Source organism: Rhodamnia argentea, chromosome 2 (genome assembly GCF_020921035.1).
Source record: "Rhodamnia argentea isolate NSW1041297 chromosome 2, ASM2092103v1, whole genome shotgun sequence".
In the NCBI taxonomy this organism is placed as follows: domain Eukaryota; kingdom Viridiplantae; phylum Streptophyta; class Magnoliopsida; order Myrtales; family Myrtaceae; genus Rhodamnia; species Rhodamnia argentea.
Window position 1 is genome coordinate 5083494 of NC_063151.1, and position 17868 is coordinate 5101361.

General features: G+C 41.5%; 2 protein-coding genes across 4 annotated transcripts; one reads left to right on the forward strand and one right to left on the reverse strand.

Moving 5' to 3' along the window:
* The first annotated feature begins 1781 nt into the window (after window positions 1-1781).
* On the forward strand, window positions 1782-9939 carry LOC115749994 (aconitate hydratase, cytoplasmic). The gene is given in 20 exon segments (XM_048274282.1): window positions 1782-2244; window positions 2956-3060; window positions 3413-3573; window positions 3657-3749; window positions 4188-4373; window positions 4501-4662; window positions 5117-5261; window positions 5354-5496; window positions 5592-5648; window positions 5730-5809; window positions 5888-5963; window positions 6314-6499; window positions 6631-6698; window positions 6776-6894; window positions 7755-7876; window positions 8143-8241; window positions 8333-8812; window positions 9156-9254; window positions 9349-9591; window positions 9732-9939. Coding segments are annotated over 20 exon segments (3018 nt in total). The 5' UTR covers window positions 1782-1919; the 3' UTR covers window positions 9801-9939.
* Window positions 9940-11005: 1066 nt separating this feature from the next.
* Window positions 11006-16752, reverse strand: LOC115749956. 3 transcript variants are annotated; one of them, XM_048274355.1, is made up of 8 exons: window positions 16453-16646; window positions 16221-16304; window positions 16015-16142; window positions 14128-14297; window positions 13084-13161; window positions 12072-12216; window positions 11598-11821; window positions 11006-11561 (listed from the first exon to the last, which is right to left on the reverse strand). In XM_048274355.1, the coding sequence occupies exons 1-8, from the start codon at window positions 16532-16534 to the stop codon at window positions 11369-11371; spliced, it is 1104 nt and encodes a 367-aa protein (XP_048130312.1). In that variant the 5' UTR covers window positions 16535-16646; the 3' UTR covers window positions 11006-11368. The 3 variants fall into 3 exon arrangements, with proteins under 3 accessions (XP_048130312.1, XP_030542873.1, XP_048130313.1); XM_030687013.2 differs by lacking the exons at window positions 16221-16304; window positions 16453-16646 and adding an exon at window positions 16656-16752; XM_048274356.1 differs by lacking the exon at window positions 16221-16304 and having other exon boundaries at window positions 16453-16645.
* Between the last annotated feature and the right edge of the window lie 1116 nt (window positions 16753-17868).

Consider the following 17868-nt stretch of genomic DNA (forward strand, 5'->3'; position numbering starts at 1 on the left):
TCTAATAATAAATCATTTGAAGGTATGCATTGGGGAATTTTCTCTAGTATAGAACGGACAAAAACACAATTGAGAGGAAATTAGAATACATACATACATACATACATACATACATACATACATACTCAGTTTACAAGTGTGCAATGCAACACTTTTGCTTATGAGTTGTAACTTTTTTTTTTTAATTCTTCAAGTGGGTTTGAGATTACTTCTTAAGAAAATATGCTCAAAAAATTGAAAATTAAAATTGCATAATTAAATAAATTTATGTTTCTCAAATTATGTTACCAAATGAATTTTTTTTCTAAAAATATTTCTGAAATAGTTACTCTAAAAGTGTTGAGCATCACCTAAATAAAGGAAAAAATTCAAAAAAGGGCCCGAAGTCCTCTTGTTTTTTCAAATTAGGGCCCTAAATGAACTCTATTGCAAATAAGGGTCCAAAGTGACATGGTGTGTTTCAATTAAGGGCCTGAAGTGGCCACAGTATTTCAAAAAAGGGTCCGGCTCGAATGGCACTTTCGTCATTTCACATTTTAATTTTTTGTTCATTTTCCTCTTTTTTTTTTCCTTTTAATTAAAAAAAAAAAAGGAAAAAAAGCCGCACAGGTGGGAGGGCTGCCCCTCTCGCTTGTGTGGCCGCCGGCGCATCGCTTATGGGGGGTCGGCGATGGCGATGAAAGCCGGCGTCACTAGCCAAAAGCGAGGGTCACCGAGAGAAGGTCGGGCCCTCTCCCAGATTTGTGTGGGATCGGCAGGCCCCGCCCGGATCAGGGGCCGCGGGTCGTCGCTCGAGACCGGGCAGGGGTCACCTAAGCAACGGCATGGCCTCGGAGCAGCAATGGGTCGCGACTACGAAGGCCGAGGGTGGTGTCGAGTTTCGTAGAGGGCGGCCGCGGGGTCCTCTAGTGGCGCGACGGCTCAAGGTCTTGGGTCGGGTGCGGATCCGAGCTTCTTGGGCTCGAATCTGGTGGCGAGGGGAAGGCGGGCCGGCGATTGAACAGATGGCTAGTGGCGCGAGGTGGAGTCGGTGGTTGAGTGGGTGGCGGTGAGCAAAGAAGGTGATAGGGGTCGGACCTCACCAAGCTCGTGGGTTCGTGGTTCTCTCGGCCTCGGGTGCGGGGGCCGGAAACGGTGGCGGCGGCGGCGAGAGGCTTATACCAACGGTCGAGCGGCGCGGCCGTAGGTGGGTTGAGGTGGACGGCTAGGCGGCATCTACAGATGGAGGGGTGGCCGTGAGCAACATAAGGAAGGAGAAGGAGAAGATGAAGACGAAGGAGAAGAAAGAAAAGAAAGAGTAGGGGAGGGCCTGGTCGCATCGGGAAAGAGAGAGAGAGTGAAGGGAAAAAAAAGTGTAAAATAGATAAAAAAAGATTTAAAAAAAGAAAAAAAATCAAATAAATAAAAAGACAAAAATACCCTTAAAATCATGCCCTTTTTTGAAATTTTATGGTTACTTCAAGCCCTTATTTGAAATAATATTCACTTCGGGCTCTTATTTGAGAAAATGAGGATACTCCAGGCCCTTATTTGAAACAGATATCATTTAGGGTCTTTATTTAAAAAAATAAGAGGACTTTAGGCCATTTTTTGGATTTTTCCCCCTAAATAAATGACGTGGAATCACAGTAACATCCGATGCATCTGACCCGGGGCCGAGAGGATCCGTCAACTTGACTAACATTCCGATGACCCCGCGCGAATCGGGCGCGGGCCCGAACGCGAGGTTCCTCTTCAAAGTCATTCAATTTGGTGGAAGGCAAACGAAAAAAAGACAGAAGCAGAAGTTTTCCCTCTTCGCCACCCTTCTCTCTCCCTCTCTTCTCGCACCTTCTTCCACCCTCTCCTTCACTTTCCACTCCCTCCTTCACCCTCTCTCTCTCCCCCTCTGAAACCCTCGCTCCTCCATTTCCGACGCCATGTACAACCTCACCTCTCCGTCTCCTCCTTCCCTCCTTGCCCTCTCCAGAGCTCGCTTCGACTCCACTCCCCTCTCCAGAATTCCCCCCGCCTTCTCCCCGCGACGTCCTCTCTCCGGAACCGCTCGCCCTTCGTCTCCTCCGCGTTCCGTTCCGCGCGCCGATCGGAGTTTCCGCTGTCCGAGCTTTTCCACCGCCCCGAGGTGCTCTGTTCCGCGGCTGAGCCGCGGCGTGCGCTGGCGGTCTCCTACGCTGAGTGTCCGCGCTCAGATTAGAACCGGTGCTCTGGTCATCGAGAGGCTCCAGCGAAGGATTGCTACTATGAGTACGGGACTCCCGTCGACTCTCTGCTTTCAGTATCATCGCCGTTGACGATATCGGTTATGTTAAATCTAAGAGCAAGCTAGATATCTCCAAAAGTTACTTGAATATAAGAACAAAGAGAACGTTATTTTCCTGGTGTTGGATTATTGATGAACGTATTGACATAATGTCATCCCCTGCGCGCATTTCTACACGAGGTAGCGTTGAGTGGAGGAGTGATACGTGTCTGCCGTCAAGTATAACTCTGTGTAGAGTGGACGATCACATGGAAACCTTTCGCTTGCGGTGCTTATGAAGAGTGCATGTAAGGAATTGTTGCCGTTGCATGTTTACTTGCATATATAGATCGTGACATATGAGTTGCCTTTTCAATTAGTAATTACTGGATTACTGATGAATTAGTTCGCATAACCTCTGCCATGAATCTGATGTTGAACTTTCCTATTGTTTTCTTTATGATAGATTTTAGCAATAAATCTGATTGGATTCTATTATGTATTGCATGAAAGTGTGGTACATGCATAACTTAATTTTGATAGGCAAATTTATGATCGGTGACCATAATAATTCTACTTATGGGCTAATCTTGTGCTGCGATAGTAATAGAATGAAATCAGAGGTGGAGATCATGGATTATCTGGCTCATGAGATATGATTTTGCAAGTGCTAAATACCAAGCTACTTGCTTCAATTTTCCTCCCTTGAATTCCAGCTCCAGAACATGCTTTCCAGAGAATATTGACAAGCCTTCCGAAGCCTGGAGGTGGAGAGTTTGGAAAGTTTTATAGCTTACCAGCTTTGAACGATCCCCGAGTAGGTATGCGCATCAGTTTCATTGATGGATGTGCATATACTCTGTTCTCACAAAAGATGTTTGAAAACAACAAAAATCAAGTTCTGTTGATCGTGCCACAAACTAAAAGTAGAAGTGTAGGAATTGATTTCAGAAAAAAATTCTCTTTTGTCAGTTCTTGTCACCTAAATTTGTCCACCAAAAACTACATTGCTAATCAAATTTAATTCTCTGGAAAAGAAGGAAAATTATGGATTCCTCAAAATGCATTTGCTTGAATGCAAACTAAGATTATATCGCCCTATTGATTTCTTTCTTCATCTGATTCTCGCCTGGGGTCCAATAAAGTTGTTGCCATCATTCCTGAACAATGCAGAGAGGCTGCCCTACTCTATAAGGATACTCTTGGAATCTGCTATACGTAATTGCAACAACTTCCTAGTCACTAAGGATGATGTTGAAAAGATCATTGACTGGGAGAATACATCACCTAAGCAAGTTGAAATTCCCTTCCAGCCTGCCCGTGTCCTGTTGCAGGTTAAAAATTATTAATTGGATGAAAGTAGCTTGCTTTTTGGGTTGTACCTTACACATTTTAAGGCTTCTGAGCTGTTGAACAGGATTTTACAGGAGTACCGGCGGTGGTTGACCTTGCTTGCATGCGGGATGCCATGAAGGATCTTGGCAGTGATCCTGAAAATATCAATCCGTTGGTTGGTGACTTTTTGAACAAGTTGATTTGTGAAATTTTTGTTATTTTCAAATTCCAGTTACTATTTCCTCTACAGGGTGATCCCTAGATGTATCATTTGTCGTGTCTACCAAAACCTGAGAAAACAAGAGTTCAATCTATTTGCACAAGAACACTCACTTTTGCTGAGTCACAGCCTTAATATTTTTTGTTGCTACATGAAGTCAAAGATTTGTTTTTACACCAAACAAAAGCTTATAAGAGTTTGCAGTTGCACTGTTTCTCACAAGAGCAAACAACTACATGGCAATTCACGTGGAGTCAAGATATCTAGAAAACTAATGGCATCCCAACATGAGTAGTCGCATTCAAATGCTTCTTTTAAAATTGTCTAGTGCATTTCTTTTTTATATGAGGATTTGACAATTGGCTAATAACTTAGAATATCTCACACTTGCAGGTTCCGGTGGACCTGGTTGTCGATCATTCTGTTCAGGTTGATGTAGCCAGAAATGAGAATGCTTTGGAGGCTAATATGGAATTGGAGTTTCACCGAAACAAAGAGAGATTTGCTTTCCTTAAGTGAGGATCCACCTCTTTCCATAACATGCTTGTTGTGCCACCTGGTTCTGGGATAGTCCACCAGGTGAGGATGTTTCAGCAGCCCATTGATAAAACTCAATTTGAGTCTCTCTCTCCTCGTGGATAAAATCTGGGCAACGCATTAATCATTTTGGTTTGTGGAAATGGTGTTTTCTTGATAAATTTTTCAGGTTAATCTGGAATATCTTGGAAGGGTTGTTTTTAACACTGATGGCATTCTGTACCCAGATAGTGTGGTCGGTACAGATTCCCATACAACTATGATTGATGGGTTAGGAGTAGTTGGTTGGGGAGTGGGAGGAATTGAAGCAGAGGCAGCTATGCTTGGACAGGTAGATTCGGCATTTCTGCTTCCCCTCTCTGCCACACCCGCTCATCCCCACCATTGTTCCATCTTGACTGATGTATGATAGCAGGTTTGATTGAACCAGAGTATTAATATTTTGTTTTGAAGTCTCCATAAGATATGAACTCTATGGCATGCTCCTAAATGCTGAGTGTGAAATGCAGTGATAAATGTAGTGATCTTTGAGGACCATGGCCAGACATCTTACTCAGTTTATGAGTGTGCAGTTAATCCAGTTTGAAGAAATTATATAATTTCCTCTCTACTTTTGTTAAGGTCCTCCTCAAGAAAGTGTACCTGTCGCTCTTGGAGTTCATCAATGTTCTAAGTACCTTCATTAGCATGTAGTAATCCTGTAGAGACAAAGAGAAAGCATAATCTGCTATGGGATTAGAGATAACTTTTGCTTCCTCTGATCCAATATCCTTTGTATTTGACAGCCCATGAGCATGGTATTGCCTGGCGTTGTTGGGTTCAAGTTGACAGGACAGTTGCGTGACGGTGTCACTGCCACTGACTTAGTTTTAACTGTAACCCAGATACTCAGAAAGCATGGTGTTGTCGGGAAGTTTGTTGAGTTTTATGGTGGGTTACTGAAAAGAAAACCCTGGAAATTGAATTTTCACACCATACTTTTGTTTCTTTCACACCAATTGTACATCTCATGTTTAATTTAGGTGAAGGAATGGCTCGGTTATCACTAGCTGACAGGGCCACAATTGCTAACATGTCTCCTGAGTATGGGGCAACAATGGGCTTCTTCCCTGTGGATCATCTTACATTGCAGTACCTGAGGTTAACAGGACGGAGTGATGAAACGGTGAGCTGATTTGATATAGATTTATGTTACAATTTAGTGCCCGTTCTCTGTGGAAGATAAACCTGTCTTGCCACGTAATTTTTGTTTTGACTTAGGTGTCCATGATAGAGGCATATTTGCGTGCAAACAAGATGTTTGTTGACTATAGTGAGGTAATTTTTGTCGCTTCCTTTTGTTGAATAAATGTAATCTAGAGGCGCAGACCACATCTACTAACTATTTTGATTTTCCAGCCTCAACGAGAAATAGCATACACATCTTATCTTCAGTTGGACCTGGCAGATGTTGAACCTTCAGTTGCAGGACCAAAAAGGTAATGAATAGTATTGATCCAATCACCCGTTAATCATTTGCTATTCCCAATGATGATTTTCTTTATTTCTTCATGAAGGCCTCACGACCGAGTTCCTTAGAAAGATCTGAAGGCTGATTGGCATGCTTGTCTTGACAACAAAGTTGGCTTCAAGGTAATTGCTCTGTGAAATTTGCGTGGGCATTCTTGGACGATTCTAGTTCTCTACCATTTCTAAGTTTCTTTAGCTCAATAGCTTCCTATGACGATAACTCTCCTGGTGTGGAGTTTTTACTTACGTCTATAACTTTAAGTTTGTTCAGCTTTATAGATTTTTTTTTTTCTTGAAGCTAGTTAGTGCCTCCAGATGCAAAGTCTATATGGCTGATTTTTTGTCTGGGCACGCAGGCACGCGCACATATTGTTATCTGATATTTAATTTTAACCATCCTAAACCAATTGTGGCATCACAATGTTGATTAATGTGACCGTTGGATATTTGTTTCCCACTTTACTTTATTTCAGGGATTTAATGTACCAAAGGAGGCACAAGATAGATTGGTAGCCTTTTCATTCCATGGAATACCTGCGGAGCTTAAGCATGGTAGTGTCGTTATTGCAGCAATCACAAGTTGCACAAACACGTCAAACCCTAGTGTCATGCTTGGAGCTGGGCTTGTTGCAAAGAAAGCCTGTGAACTCGGATTGGAGGTTGGTTTTTGATTCTCAAATGTTTTGACCTCTTGAGACTTTTCTGGTGGCCAAACTCTAAGCATCTCAAATTGAGATTTGGCACATAAACTTAGTTACAGAAGAGATTAACAAGAACAAGCGTGTCTCAGGTTAAACCATGGATTAAAACAAGTCTTGCACCTGGATCTGGAGTTGTCACAAAGTACCTGCTCAAGAGGTGTGCTAGATGTATTTCTTTTTAATTCAATAGCTATTTAAGCGTATTACTCATTGTTCCAACATTTGCATCTGCAGTGGCTTGCAAAAGTATCTGAACTTTCAGGGCTTTCATTTAGTTGGTTATGGTTGCACTACATGCATCGGAAATTCAGGGGAACTTGATGAATCAGTTGCCTCTGCAATTGCAAATAATGGTAAATCTGACTTGTTTCTTTTTATTTAATACTTAGGTGGTCAATGTGTGAAAAAATGCGTGTTAAAACCTCACAGTAACCTCTTGCCTTGAAACTGGCTTATCTTTCTCTGAAATATGTAAGTTATCTAAATCTATGGGCATTAATAAGTGACTATAAGCGAAATCATCCAGAGAGTCTGAGTTAGCCTAATAAGGAGGATAAAGAAAACTCTAGCAATGCTTCTTGAGTCGTTTCAAGTACCATGAAGATTTTGTTCCAGCAGGCAAGAATTGTATCCACAAAGTTGTGCCATCTTGCCATGAGCCCTTGTGGCACCTCTAGCTTCAGGTTTATAGGCTTGTTAAGATCCTTTCTTGGTCAAAATAGATAATATAAACAGTAATGTTGCTCCATGGGTGAGAGTCATCTGAGAATTCATGGTTTTATGGAAAGAGATGCTAATGGAAATGCAATCTGTATCCATGTGGCTAGGTAACAAGTATAGGCGACAAGCACCAAACAAGACTTGAAAAAATCCCTAAGGTTACTTCCTTTAATATATGAGTCGAGCTTTGATGACTTCCTTGCTTTGCATTAAGATAAATCATACATTTCTGCTCGCTTATGCTTCTAAAACCAATTCTTTCATTCTCTTTCCAGAGTACCTGGCCCACTAAACTGAGCTTTGTTTTTTTTTTGTGTGTGTGTGGGGTTGGGGGGCTTGTTATTGCGAAGGGCTTTCCATCGTGCCATCTGTTTGTCAATCTTGATAATTTTTGTCCACCTGCTGATGATTCTGTTTGCTTCTTTATCTGAAGTGGATCATTTTCATGATATTTCGGGTTCAGCCAAAGTTGATTTTTTGGTTTATTTTGCAGATATAATTGCTGCAGCTGTGCTTTCTGGAAATCGAAATTTTGAAGGCCGTGTTCACCCATTGACGAGAGCAAACTATCTTGCTTCACCTCCATTGGTAGTTGCATATGCACTTGCGGGCACGGTATGCATGCAGATGTCTGCGGTGGAATTTTACCTTCTGACAGCTTTATATCTTGTTGGATACTTCCATTGGAGCCTTCATTGTAAACAGTGGCATACCAATATGACCACATGAAAGCCTTAATATGTGGTTTTTACTTACATTTGGTCAGATTCTTATTTACTTTGAAGCTGTTGACCTGATATGTTCAGAATTGCATATTTTGTTAGAAGCAGTTTTCTCGACTCAATAGTTTATGAGGACTAGCTGACTCCTTTTTCAATTAGGTTGACATTGATTTTGATAAGGAATCTATTGGAACATCAAAGGATGAGAAGAAAGTATATTTCAAGGATATTTGGCCGAGTAATGAGGAAATTGCAGAGGTAGATGCCTATTGAATTCACCGGATTGATTCTTTGGCGCTTTCCATCTCTTACAGTTGGACCAATGGACATGCATTTTACTCTGATGTTGGTTGTTCAAGCTAATGTGTTGCCGGACATGTTCAAGAGCACTTATGAGGCTAGTACAAGGGGAAATCCTATGTGGAATCAGCTCTCTGCACCTTCCTCTACCCTATATTCTTGGGATCCAAGCTCGACTTATATTCATCAACCTCCATATTTTAAGAACATGACCATGGATCCTCCTGGTCCTCATAGAGTGAAGGATGCCTATTGCCTACTGAACTTTGGAGACAGCATAACTACTGATCATATCTCACCAGCTGGAAGTATCCACAAGGACAGCCCTGCAGGTAAGTATCTCTTGGAACACGGAGTGGACCCCAAGGATTTTAACTCTTTTGGCAGCCGGCGAGGCAATGATGAAGTGATGACGCGTGGTACTTTTGCCAATATTCGCCTTTTCAACAAGCTCTTGAACGGAGAAGTGGGTCCAAATACGATTCATATCCCATCAGGAGAGAAACTGTTTGTGTATGATGCCGCTATGGTGAGTCATAAAATTTAAGATGCATGGTCCCACCTTAGCAGCTCCATGGCATGTACGCTTAGACGTGAACTGCTTAAGTTCAGCATGCTCATCTGTATTATATTATCATGATGGGGATGGCCTAAAACTCGTGAATTGAACTCCTTTTCCAAGGAGCAAATACTACAGTGCATGAATCATAAAATGCAGACATCATGTCAATATTTCCCTTTCAGTTAGAGGTTGTAGAGCTGACATCCAGATCTTGGATCGGCTGAATATTGATTATTGCATGATGAGTCCCGAGAATCGTTGCTTAATATGCTTGCGCCTTTCAAATTCTGACGTGCCTGTATTCTTGCAGAGGTACAAGGTCGCTGGGCAAGACACAATTATCCTCGCAGGAGCTGAGTATGGAAGTGGCAGCTCTCGAGATTGGGCTGCCAAGGGACCGATGCTCCTGGTGGGGTCATGTTTGATTTAACTCAACATATTCAATTCCCCAGTATTCCTTTTAGTTTGGGTTCGGTATCTCTAAGCATGATGGGCTTAATTAGGGGGTGGAAGCAGTGATCGCCAAAAGTTTTGAGAGAATACATCGTAGCAATCTGGCTGGTATGAGGGTCATTCCACTGTGTTTCAAGCCAGGCGAGGATGCGGACATGTTGGGATTGACGGGGCATGAACGCTACACCATAGACCTTCCCAGTAAAGTCAGTGAGATAAGGCCTGGCCAAGATGTTACTGTTACAACCAATACCGCGAAATCATTCACATGTACCCTGCGATTTGATACCGAGGTAATGTGCCTGCGGCCTTTCCCTAGTTTTGTTCATTGCATTGTCATTCCTTTTATCAACTCCCATAATAATAGTACGGGCATATATCGAGAAGGACCCCTGGTTTTTATGTTTGTATCGTTGATTTTGATTGATTGCAGGTAGAGCTGGCATATTTTGATCATGGTGGAATTCTACAATATGTTCTACGCAGCCTGATTAAACAGTAAACTTAGAGTCAGCAGTTCGCTTCTTTTCGTTTCTTGGAGAGGTCCGGGAAATAATAGTGTGTGAAAAATCCTTTGGTTTTCTTGTACGTAATAATTTGGTTTGGTGAAAAATTTGGGGGACGAGTGTGGGGATTAAAGATGTGAAGCATTCGAAGAATGCATTGGATAACAGATCATCATATCAGGACAGAATCAAGGTCGAAATTCCACATGGGAGCCCGCTAAGGTTTTTTTTTTATGTAAAATAAAATTTAAGTCTGGTTCGTCGTATTATTTGAAAAGTAAAAACCGACCAAGACTGTGTAAGACGATAAGGCCCATCGTGGCTGGCCCATTGGGGACATAACGTGAAGCCCATCCCTTATGGGCCCTCGAAGCTGTTCGTCACACAAAGGCCCATTATCTTGTCCAATGTCTGGCCCATTGAATCCGCCAATGTCCAGGTCTGCCCATTAGGCCCAAAAGTAATGGGCCCAATAGGCCTGAGGTACGGCCCATTATACTGCTCCACCAGGCCCAACTTGGCCCAGTAAAAAAACCAAATAGGCCCAATGGGCCATCATGTGGGCCCAGATGCTCAATGGCTGGGCCAAACTTGGCCCATAATCTTAGCCCCAAAGCGTGGCCCATTCTCTAGGCCCAAAATGCCCCAAAGCCTGACGAAACTTGGCACACTATCTAGGCCCACTGTCGGGCCCAAAATTTGGCCCTTTTTACACCAAATAGGCCCAATCTTGGCCTATTATCTAGGCCCATTCTACAGTTGAAAATTGACCCATTACCTAGGCCCATGATCTAGTGGCAAAGTCCAACCATATCTTAGTCCATTATCTGGCCCAACAGTTCCAAAGCCCGGCCCAAATTGGCCCATTTAGACTCAGTAAATTTGTCTGCATGCACTTGACAGGCTTTGGGCCTATTACACTTCAATTAAAGGGTGTCAACGTAATGTTATTATCTTAAGCCTAACCAGGTTCACTCCTGGGAAAGCCACCGCCCCGTTCAACCCAACCCGATAACCCACTTATACCGTTCTATTATTATTGTTATTTCTTTTTTTTATTTCAGTCAATTCGCTGTTGCGACTGGTTTTACGGGCTTGAGGAGTGCACTCCAAAAGGATTTAGTAGCAGAAAGAACAAATTACAGACCTAAAATGGACCTGCCCCTGCTCAAGCCCAGCCCTGAACCAACCAATATGGAAGTGTACTAAAAAAGGATTTAGATGCAGAAAGAACAAATTACCGACCTAAAATGAACCCGCCCCTGCTCAAGCCCGGCCCTGAACCAACCTCCATGAGACACTTCAAACGCTATCCAGCACCGCAATGAAACGCTGCCTGTTCCTCTCGTCACCAAGGTATACAGATTATATGATCGGGATATAATAATTACAAATTTATGATGGCCAAATTCTAAGCTCACAAGAATATGCTAACGCACGCTAGCTGAACCTCATCAAAACAAGGCCGTATGCTGCAGACATTATGAAACACAAGCACCCAAAAACATCATGGTAATACAACGAAAGCGTTCTCCGAGGTGCTGCCCTTGATTATCCACGAACACTAGTGCCTATTATTGAGCGATCTGCTCAATTTGGAGGCCAGAGCAAGTGCCTTTGCCCTCGTATCCATTGTCATCAACTCTTTCTCCGCACGCCGTTGACGTTGTCTCACGTTCTTTGCACGTTTCGGGGCTAACCGATTGTCTCTTTCGAGAAATGCAAGCCTAAACTTTTCAGCCACTGATAATTCAGATGTCGGGCTAAACTTTTCAGCCACTGATAATTCAGATGTCGGGCTAGATAGAGGTGCGGAAATCCTCCTGGGTCTAAGTCCAGACACAGCCCATGTCTCGGGATCAATATCCTTAACAAAGGTTTCATCCAATATGACATCTGGCCACGCTTCCCTTGGAGCTTGGGTCCATCTTTGAGTGAAAGGTGACGGCTTGGGGTTTACTGTGATGCGCGGGCATTCAGCAGAAAAATCCTCCAGAGTATTTTTATCTATCCTTGGCTGCATGAAATGAAAATCAAAAGGCAGAAGCTAAGTTGTTTGTTCTTCATAGTGTAAGAGCAAAAACAGGAGAATGGACTCCATATTCTTGTCATGATTTTAAAATGGTTGACAACAAAATAACTGAACATACTAACAATGCAAAGATCCAAAATCTCAGTCCCAGTTGAACCTTCCAGCCTTTGTGAAGCAGATGAAAACGGCGAAGATGAAAAAACTGGATAAGTAACTACAAAGAGTAAATTCATACCCAGACAAGCCACCGCAACGAATGTGCGCCATCTATGATTTCCGCAGCATCAAGTTCCTCCCATGAATCACCATCCACATCATGCAGCTTCGGTTTCAATATGCCCAAACAACAACGTGCTGTGTAGTCACTCCTCGGGCACCCTCTGCAAATCAACTTTGGTTCATTTCCTGTTAGGAGTTTTATACCCCATGTCAAACCCAAGAAAATGGGTTCCAAAAGTTACACTATTTATGTGGAAACCATCGGGGCAGAAGTTGAAGGCTTGAAGCTAAGTAAGCACCAGTTTAAAGCAGCAAAAGCAGTATACCATGCCATGGCTGGTCAAAACCTCTAAATAAAATGTTAAGGATAACCAACTTGTACGACATTCTAATCATAAAAATTGAGGTGCCAAATGAAGGGAAAGACCAAAAATGTTGCTCAAGATAGTACTTTGGTAGTAACTCTCGACTAATTGTACAAACTCTCTTACTCTCTCCGCTCAAAGTATCCATGTATTTAACGACAAAATCAGATCTGTCATCTTGGGTATGCCAGTTGACATGCAAGGAGCAAACAATTAATCTCAATCTCTAATTATAGTTCCTTATATGGAGAAGAGCAACTGAGTGTTCTTATTATTCAAAACTTCAACCAATAAATGCGCAGAATGTTTTTCACCCTCACCCTGAATACAGTACGCTGACTAGCTGTGGAGCAAGATACAAGCTTAAGGTTCTTCCGTAATATACAAGGATTATTCTAGTGAAGCATGATTAGGAGCAATGAGGATTTAGCTTAAGGTGATAATATGTATGCATCAGAAGTAAATGATACTTCTAAATTTTAAAATAATGCCCTTTCACATGCTTGGATATTTGGAGTAACAAGAGGCTTTGCCCAAGATGGCATTAATTGCACCGTGTAATGACATACGCTAATCATTATAAGTGTGTAAAGCAAAGAGAAGAAGGACGACAACGGTCATTGAAGTGAAAATCGCCAATGTTGACATAGGCAGAGTCCATACCCACATCTCAAAGTTTCTAGCGAATGACAATGCTGCAAAACTCCAGAAACACCAGCCACAGTGATATTTGCACACCGACTGCACAAAAATAAATCATCTTAATATGATAGTATTCATTTACAACTTTGTCAGCATGAGATAGTACCTAGTCTAACAAGCAAGTTTTTCAGAGAACAGATAAATTTCAGAGGTAAAATAACCAAGTAAAGACTGGCAGAATGGCGGTACAGCATTGCTCTTGACATTTCACATGCAACAAAAAAAAGCAAAAAAGAAAAAAAGAAAAAGAAAAAGCCAACAGATAGTCAGCATATAACTTGGTAGATTTGCTTAAAAACGGAAAGAAGAACTACAACTATGAAATCATGACGCTGGGGAAAACAGAGGTCCTCCGTTTCATGCATCTATTCGACTTATCACATGAAAGCATGGGCAAAAAGAAATTCCCTCTTGACTCCTAGAAAAGTGGGGTTACACACATTATCTCACGTATGCTTTTTACCCTCAGCTCACCCTAGCCCTCGGCCTATATGGAGGGTAGAGGGCTTAAGAACCGTTGTCCTGTATTTACTCTTTTTACTTTTCCAAGCAACAGATCGACATCATACATACTTGGACTCTTGTAAATTCACAGTAATCTCTTGAAGAACTTCCCTCTTAAAAGTCAATCCCTTTAATCCTTTAGAAAGAAAAGATAAAGGTTGGTAGGGCTTAGGTGGAAAGACAAGGCAAAGTGACATTCCTTTCATTTGCCAAACACAAGGCATTCACGTGTTCATGATTTGTTGCTTAATGCTTTAAGGAACCAACTACAAATCCTTGACATACCCTATTACATGTAAAAACAAGTTCAGCGAAAAAGGAAAAAAGAAGTCGCGAACATAGAGTGGAGCACTTGACCCAGCCTGGGTAGGACCCATGTGTAACATGGAGACAATAGTTCCCATCCCCTTTCTGGGAAGTGTTGAGGCACACATAAGGAAATCAAATGACTTAAGGTGAGGCCTATGAGACCCCCTAAAATAACTAATGTAACTTAAGTACCTTATATCCACAGCTCGAAGAGACCTGCATATTCCAGCTAATTTAATCAATCCCACATCAGAAACATTTGAACCTGAGATGTCAAGGATCTCCCATGAACCATCAGCCAAAGAAACAATTACATTGTTATCAAGTAACCGTCTCCTCCGAGCAATTGCTGCCACTGCCATCTGCCAATAGAAAAACCATGAGAAACAGAGGGACACCGTGTCCACTACGGAAAAATCATCTCAATAAAAAGTAGAAAAGGACCATTGACACTACAACATACTATGCCTGACTCAAACCTATTAATTCTTGTTGACTTTATTTCCATAAAAAGAAAAATGCAGTCTGCTTGAAACAACATGTTTATCTTTTAGGCCTTCTTCCTACGAGCTACACCTGAACGAGGCACTAATGGTGTTGAGTCTCAACCATTTACATGTTTCCCGTGTAACAAGTAACATGCGTGATGCACTCTAGCACTCAGTATGCTATACATGCTCAAAAAATTAATCTCTCAAATGTCCAACCCATCAGGCCAGCAGAAGATTACATTCACATCTTAAGGTCCATGATTCTTCCTTTTATACACATGAAATAAATGCAAACTAGAGCTCCAACACATACCCTATTTGGTTCAGTCTTAGCCTATTGGGTTCCGATCATAGCAAGGGTATTTATACTTTATTGACTAGCTTATTAGCTCATAATAATAATCTATTTATGTTACTCCCGACATGATTGAGAAAATTGGCGACACACCTTGCTATAGACTATAGACGTCCAAAAAAATAAAAATAAAAAACTGGCAACACACTTGTTCGTTTTCTTTTCTTGGGTTGCGCTAGGTGGAGGGGAGAGGGAGAAAGAAGAGGGAAGAGGGGGGAGAGGGGCGGGGGGGGGGGGGTTGGTGGTTTGTTGGAGTTCAATTATTCGACTTCCGAAGGTTTGAGACCCCGGACCCAAATCCATAGAACAAATACTTTTACATAAATTGCATAGATTTGTTTCTGATTTGAGCAGAACTGAAGAATAGCCTTTGCAATTATCATGTTGTTTGGTTGTCTAATGGGACTCCAGGAAGGCAGAGTAGAAATTACTCTGCTGGATAGTACATAAGTCGTTCCGAAAAAACAATGAGCAGACTCATGCGGTATCCAACATCTCGGGGGAGCAATTTATGACTAAAATGAGGTCGACTATATGCACAAGCATCAACTAGACAAGAAAATGTATGAAGAGCATGTCTTGCACTAACAATATCTTTTTTATATCTAGCTTGGCTGTCTAATGCACAATTACTTGTACAATACCATGCTATGTATAAACTACTCGAGTAAACAAGTACCATAACAGCACTCAAGAACTGAAATTCTGCAAAGACATGGAAAAAACACGACTGAGTTGCTCTCATCATGTTCGACATGTAGAAAAGACCCCCATCCCTATGATTTTTCCATCAAACTATATACATCCACAACACCAACAAATGTCATATTCCCCCCATTTTGACATTCATTCTTCGCATGACTAATGCATGAGATAACATACACTCATCGAGTGAAACCATCATGTTAAGATGTGAACCCTTGGTAAGACATAGCTGCTTAGGTGAAGGCAACTTAAAAAATGATGAGACAATTGATGCCGTAGAGGAAACAGCTTCTCATCACAACATCGAAGCACAAGGAAGGGTTCTCACTCTCTGGAGAAATTTTGATGAGAACAATAAAACTGGACGCAAGTAATTAATTGGCACAAACAATAGAGTAGGATTGTAAAGGGCAATTTGACAACATGAGCGTGCTCGATTGCTCTTCATGCACAGATTGTCCAAAAATTATCCCCAGTTGCAAGAGTTAAGTTCGCACAACTATACATGAGAAAACTCCAAATGAAAACCTTAATATCCGCAGGGAAGGTAACGGCAATCTCTTCCAAATCTGTAATTATATCCTCCAAGTGCTTGCCGACAACCCCAACACAGAGACTGACCAGACTTGGTGGCTTTGACCTCTTGACTGGCGGCCCTATATGGACAACCACGATGCAGTGAGTAAACACAGCAGATTCATATCCCATACTAGCCCATACACACACCAAAATACCTATAGAATAACAAGCTACGGTACAATATCTATTCACAGCAACAGCCAGAGAAGCACAATCATTCGAGATCATTATTGCAAAACCTACATTGAAAAAAAGAAGAAAGAACAGAAAAAACTGCGCCCGAGCTTCTGGACAGAGGTGCCGGATTCAGACGTCGAAGCTTCATCCACAAAACAGCACATCACAACCGACGAGGCAAAAGAGATTACAACGGTCAAACCAGTTTACAAAGAGAAACATCGTTCTTACGGCGGCTAAATTTACAGCGCGCGGCATCGAGAACTCGATCTAGGTCAAAGAGAAAGGACATCCTCACACGATCGATCACTCGATACACGCAGGAACTCACAATCACAAGCAAGTAACGACACGATCGATCACATCGGCACGGCGTACACGTACGAACGGGCGAGAACGGGAGACAAAGAGACCTGACGATCGGAGCGAGGAGGCGGAATCGAGTTTGGGAACGGGATCGGTGACTGCGGCGAACTTTGCTTTGCCCTCTTCCATGAAAATTGAGGCGACCAACATATGTGAGAGAGAGAGAGAGAGAGAGAGAGAGAGAGAGAGGGCGCCGAGATTCAACAGAGGAGAAAATATCAGTGATGCGGCAATTGCATCCTGTAAGAACCAGAGGAAGCCGGCGTCGCCGACTTTGGCAATACCACCACGAGTTGTTGTTTTAGACGGAGCATAATCAATTAATTAAGCTTATGTGTGATTTTAGTCCTTAATTTGAACTTTGGACTTTGACTCTCTCTTTTTTTTTTTTTTGTATTAGACGTAAATTATTATTATTCTTTTACCTTTTAATTTTTCCTCCAAAAGTAAAACGTTATTCAAATTTCAAAGGGAAAAAGCCACCAAAAACCCTAAACTATGCCTGTTGTGACACATTTACCCCAAACTTTTCTTTTGTATGCATGTGACACATTTACCCCAAACTTGTGCTCGTATGACACATTTACCCCAAACTTTTTGTTGTGACACAAAAAACTCCAAACTTATATTCGTATGACACATTTACCTCAAAACTTTGAGGTAAATGTGTCACACGAATATAAGTTTAGGATTTTTGATGTCATAAAAAAATATTTTGGGGTAAATATGTCACACGGGTATAAGTTTAGGGTTTTCAATGTCACAAGAAAAAGTTTGGGGTAAATGTGTCACATGAGTAAAAGTTTGGGATTTTTGGTGTCACAAAAAAAAGTTTAGGGTAAATGTGACACGGTTGACATAGTTCGGGGTTTTTGGTGGTTTTTTCCCAATTTCAAAAGAAAATGTTATTTAAAAATTACGTGCGACTATGAATGTTTAGATAAATAAAGTATAGTACCACGCAATCAATTAATTAAGCTTATGTGTGATTTTAGTCCTTAATTTGTACTTTGGACTTTGACTTTTTTTTTTGTATTAGACATAAATTATTATTATTCTTTTTACCTTTTAATTTTTCCTCCAAAAGCAAAACGTTATTCAAAATTCAAAATAAAATGTTATTTAAAAATTACGTGCGACTATGAATGTTTAGGTAAATAAAGTATGGTACCACGCAATCAATTAATTAAGCTTATGTGTGATTTTAGTCCTTAATTTGAACTTTGGAATTTGACTTTTTTTTTTGTATTAGACATAAAT

Excerpts from the sequence above, each read along its gene's own strand:
- LOC115749956 (XM_048274355.1), bottom strand. The coding sequence starts at position 16,534 with ATGTCCTTTCTCTTTGACCTAGATCGAGTTCTCGATGCCGCGCGCTGT. Across the intron at positions 14,298-16,014 it reads CCTTCCCTGCGGATATTAAG|ATGGCAGTGGCAGCAATTGC; the intron begins GTTTTCATTTGG and ends TTCTATTGGCAG. Across the intron at positions 12,217-13,083 it reads CTAGAAACTTTGAGATGTGG|AGGGTGCCCGAGGAGTGACT; the intron begins GTATGGACTCTG and ends GTTGATTTGCAG.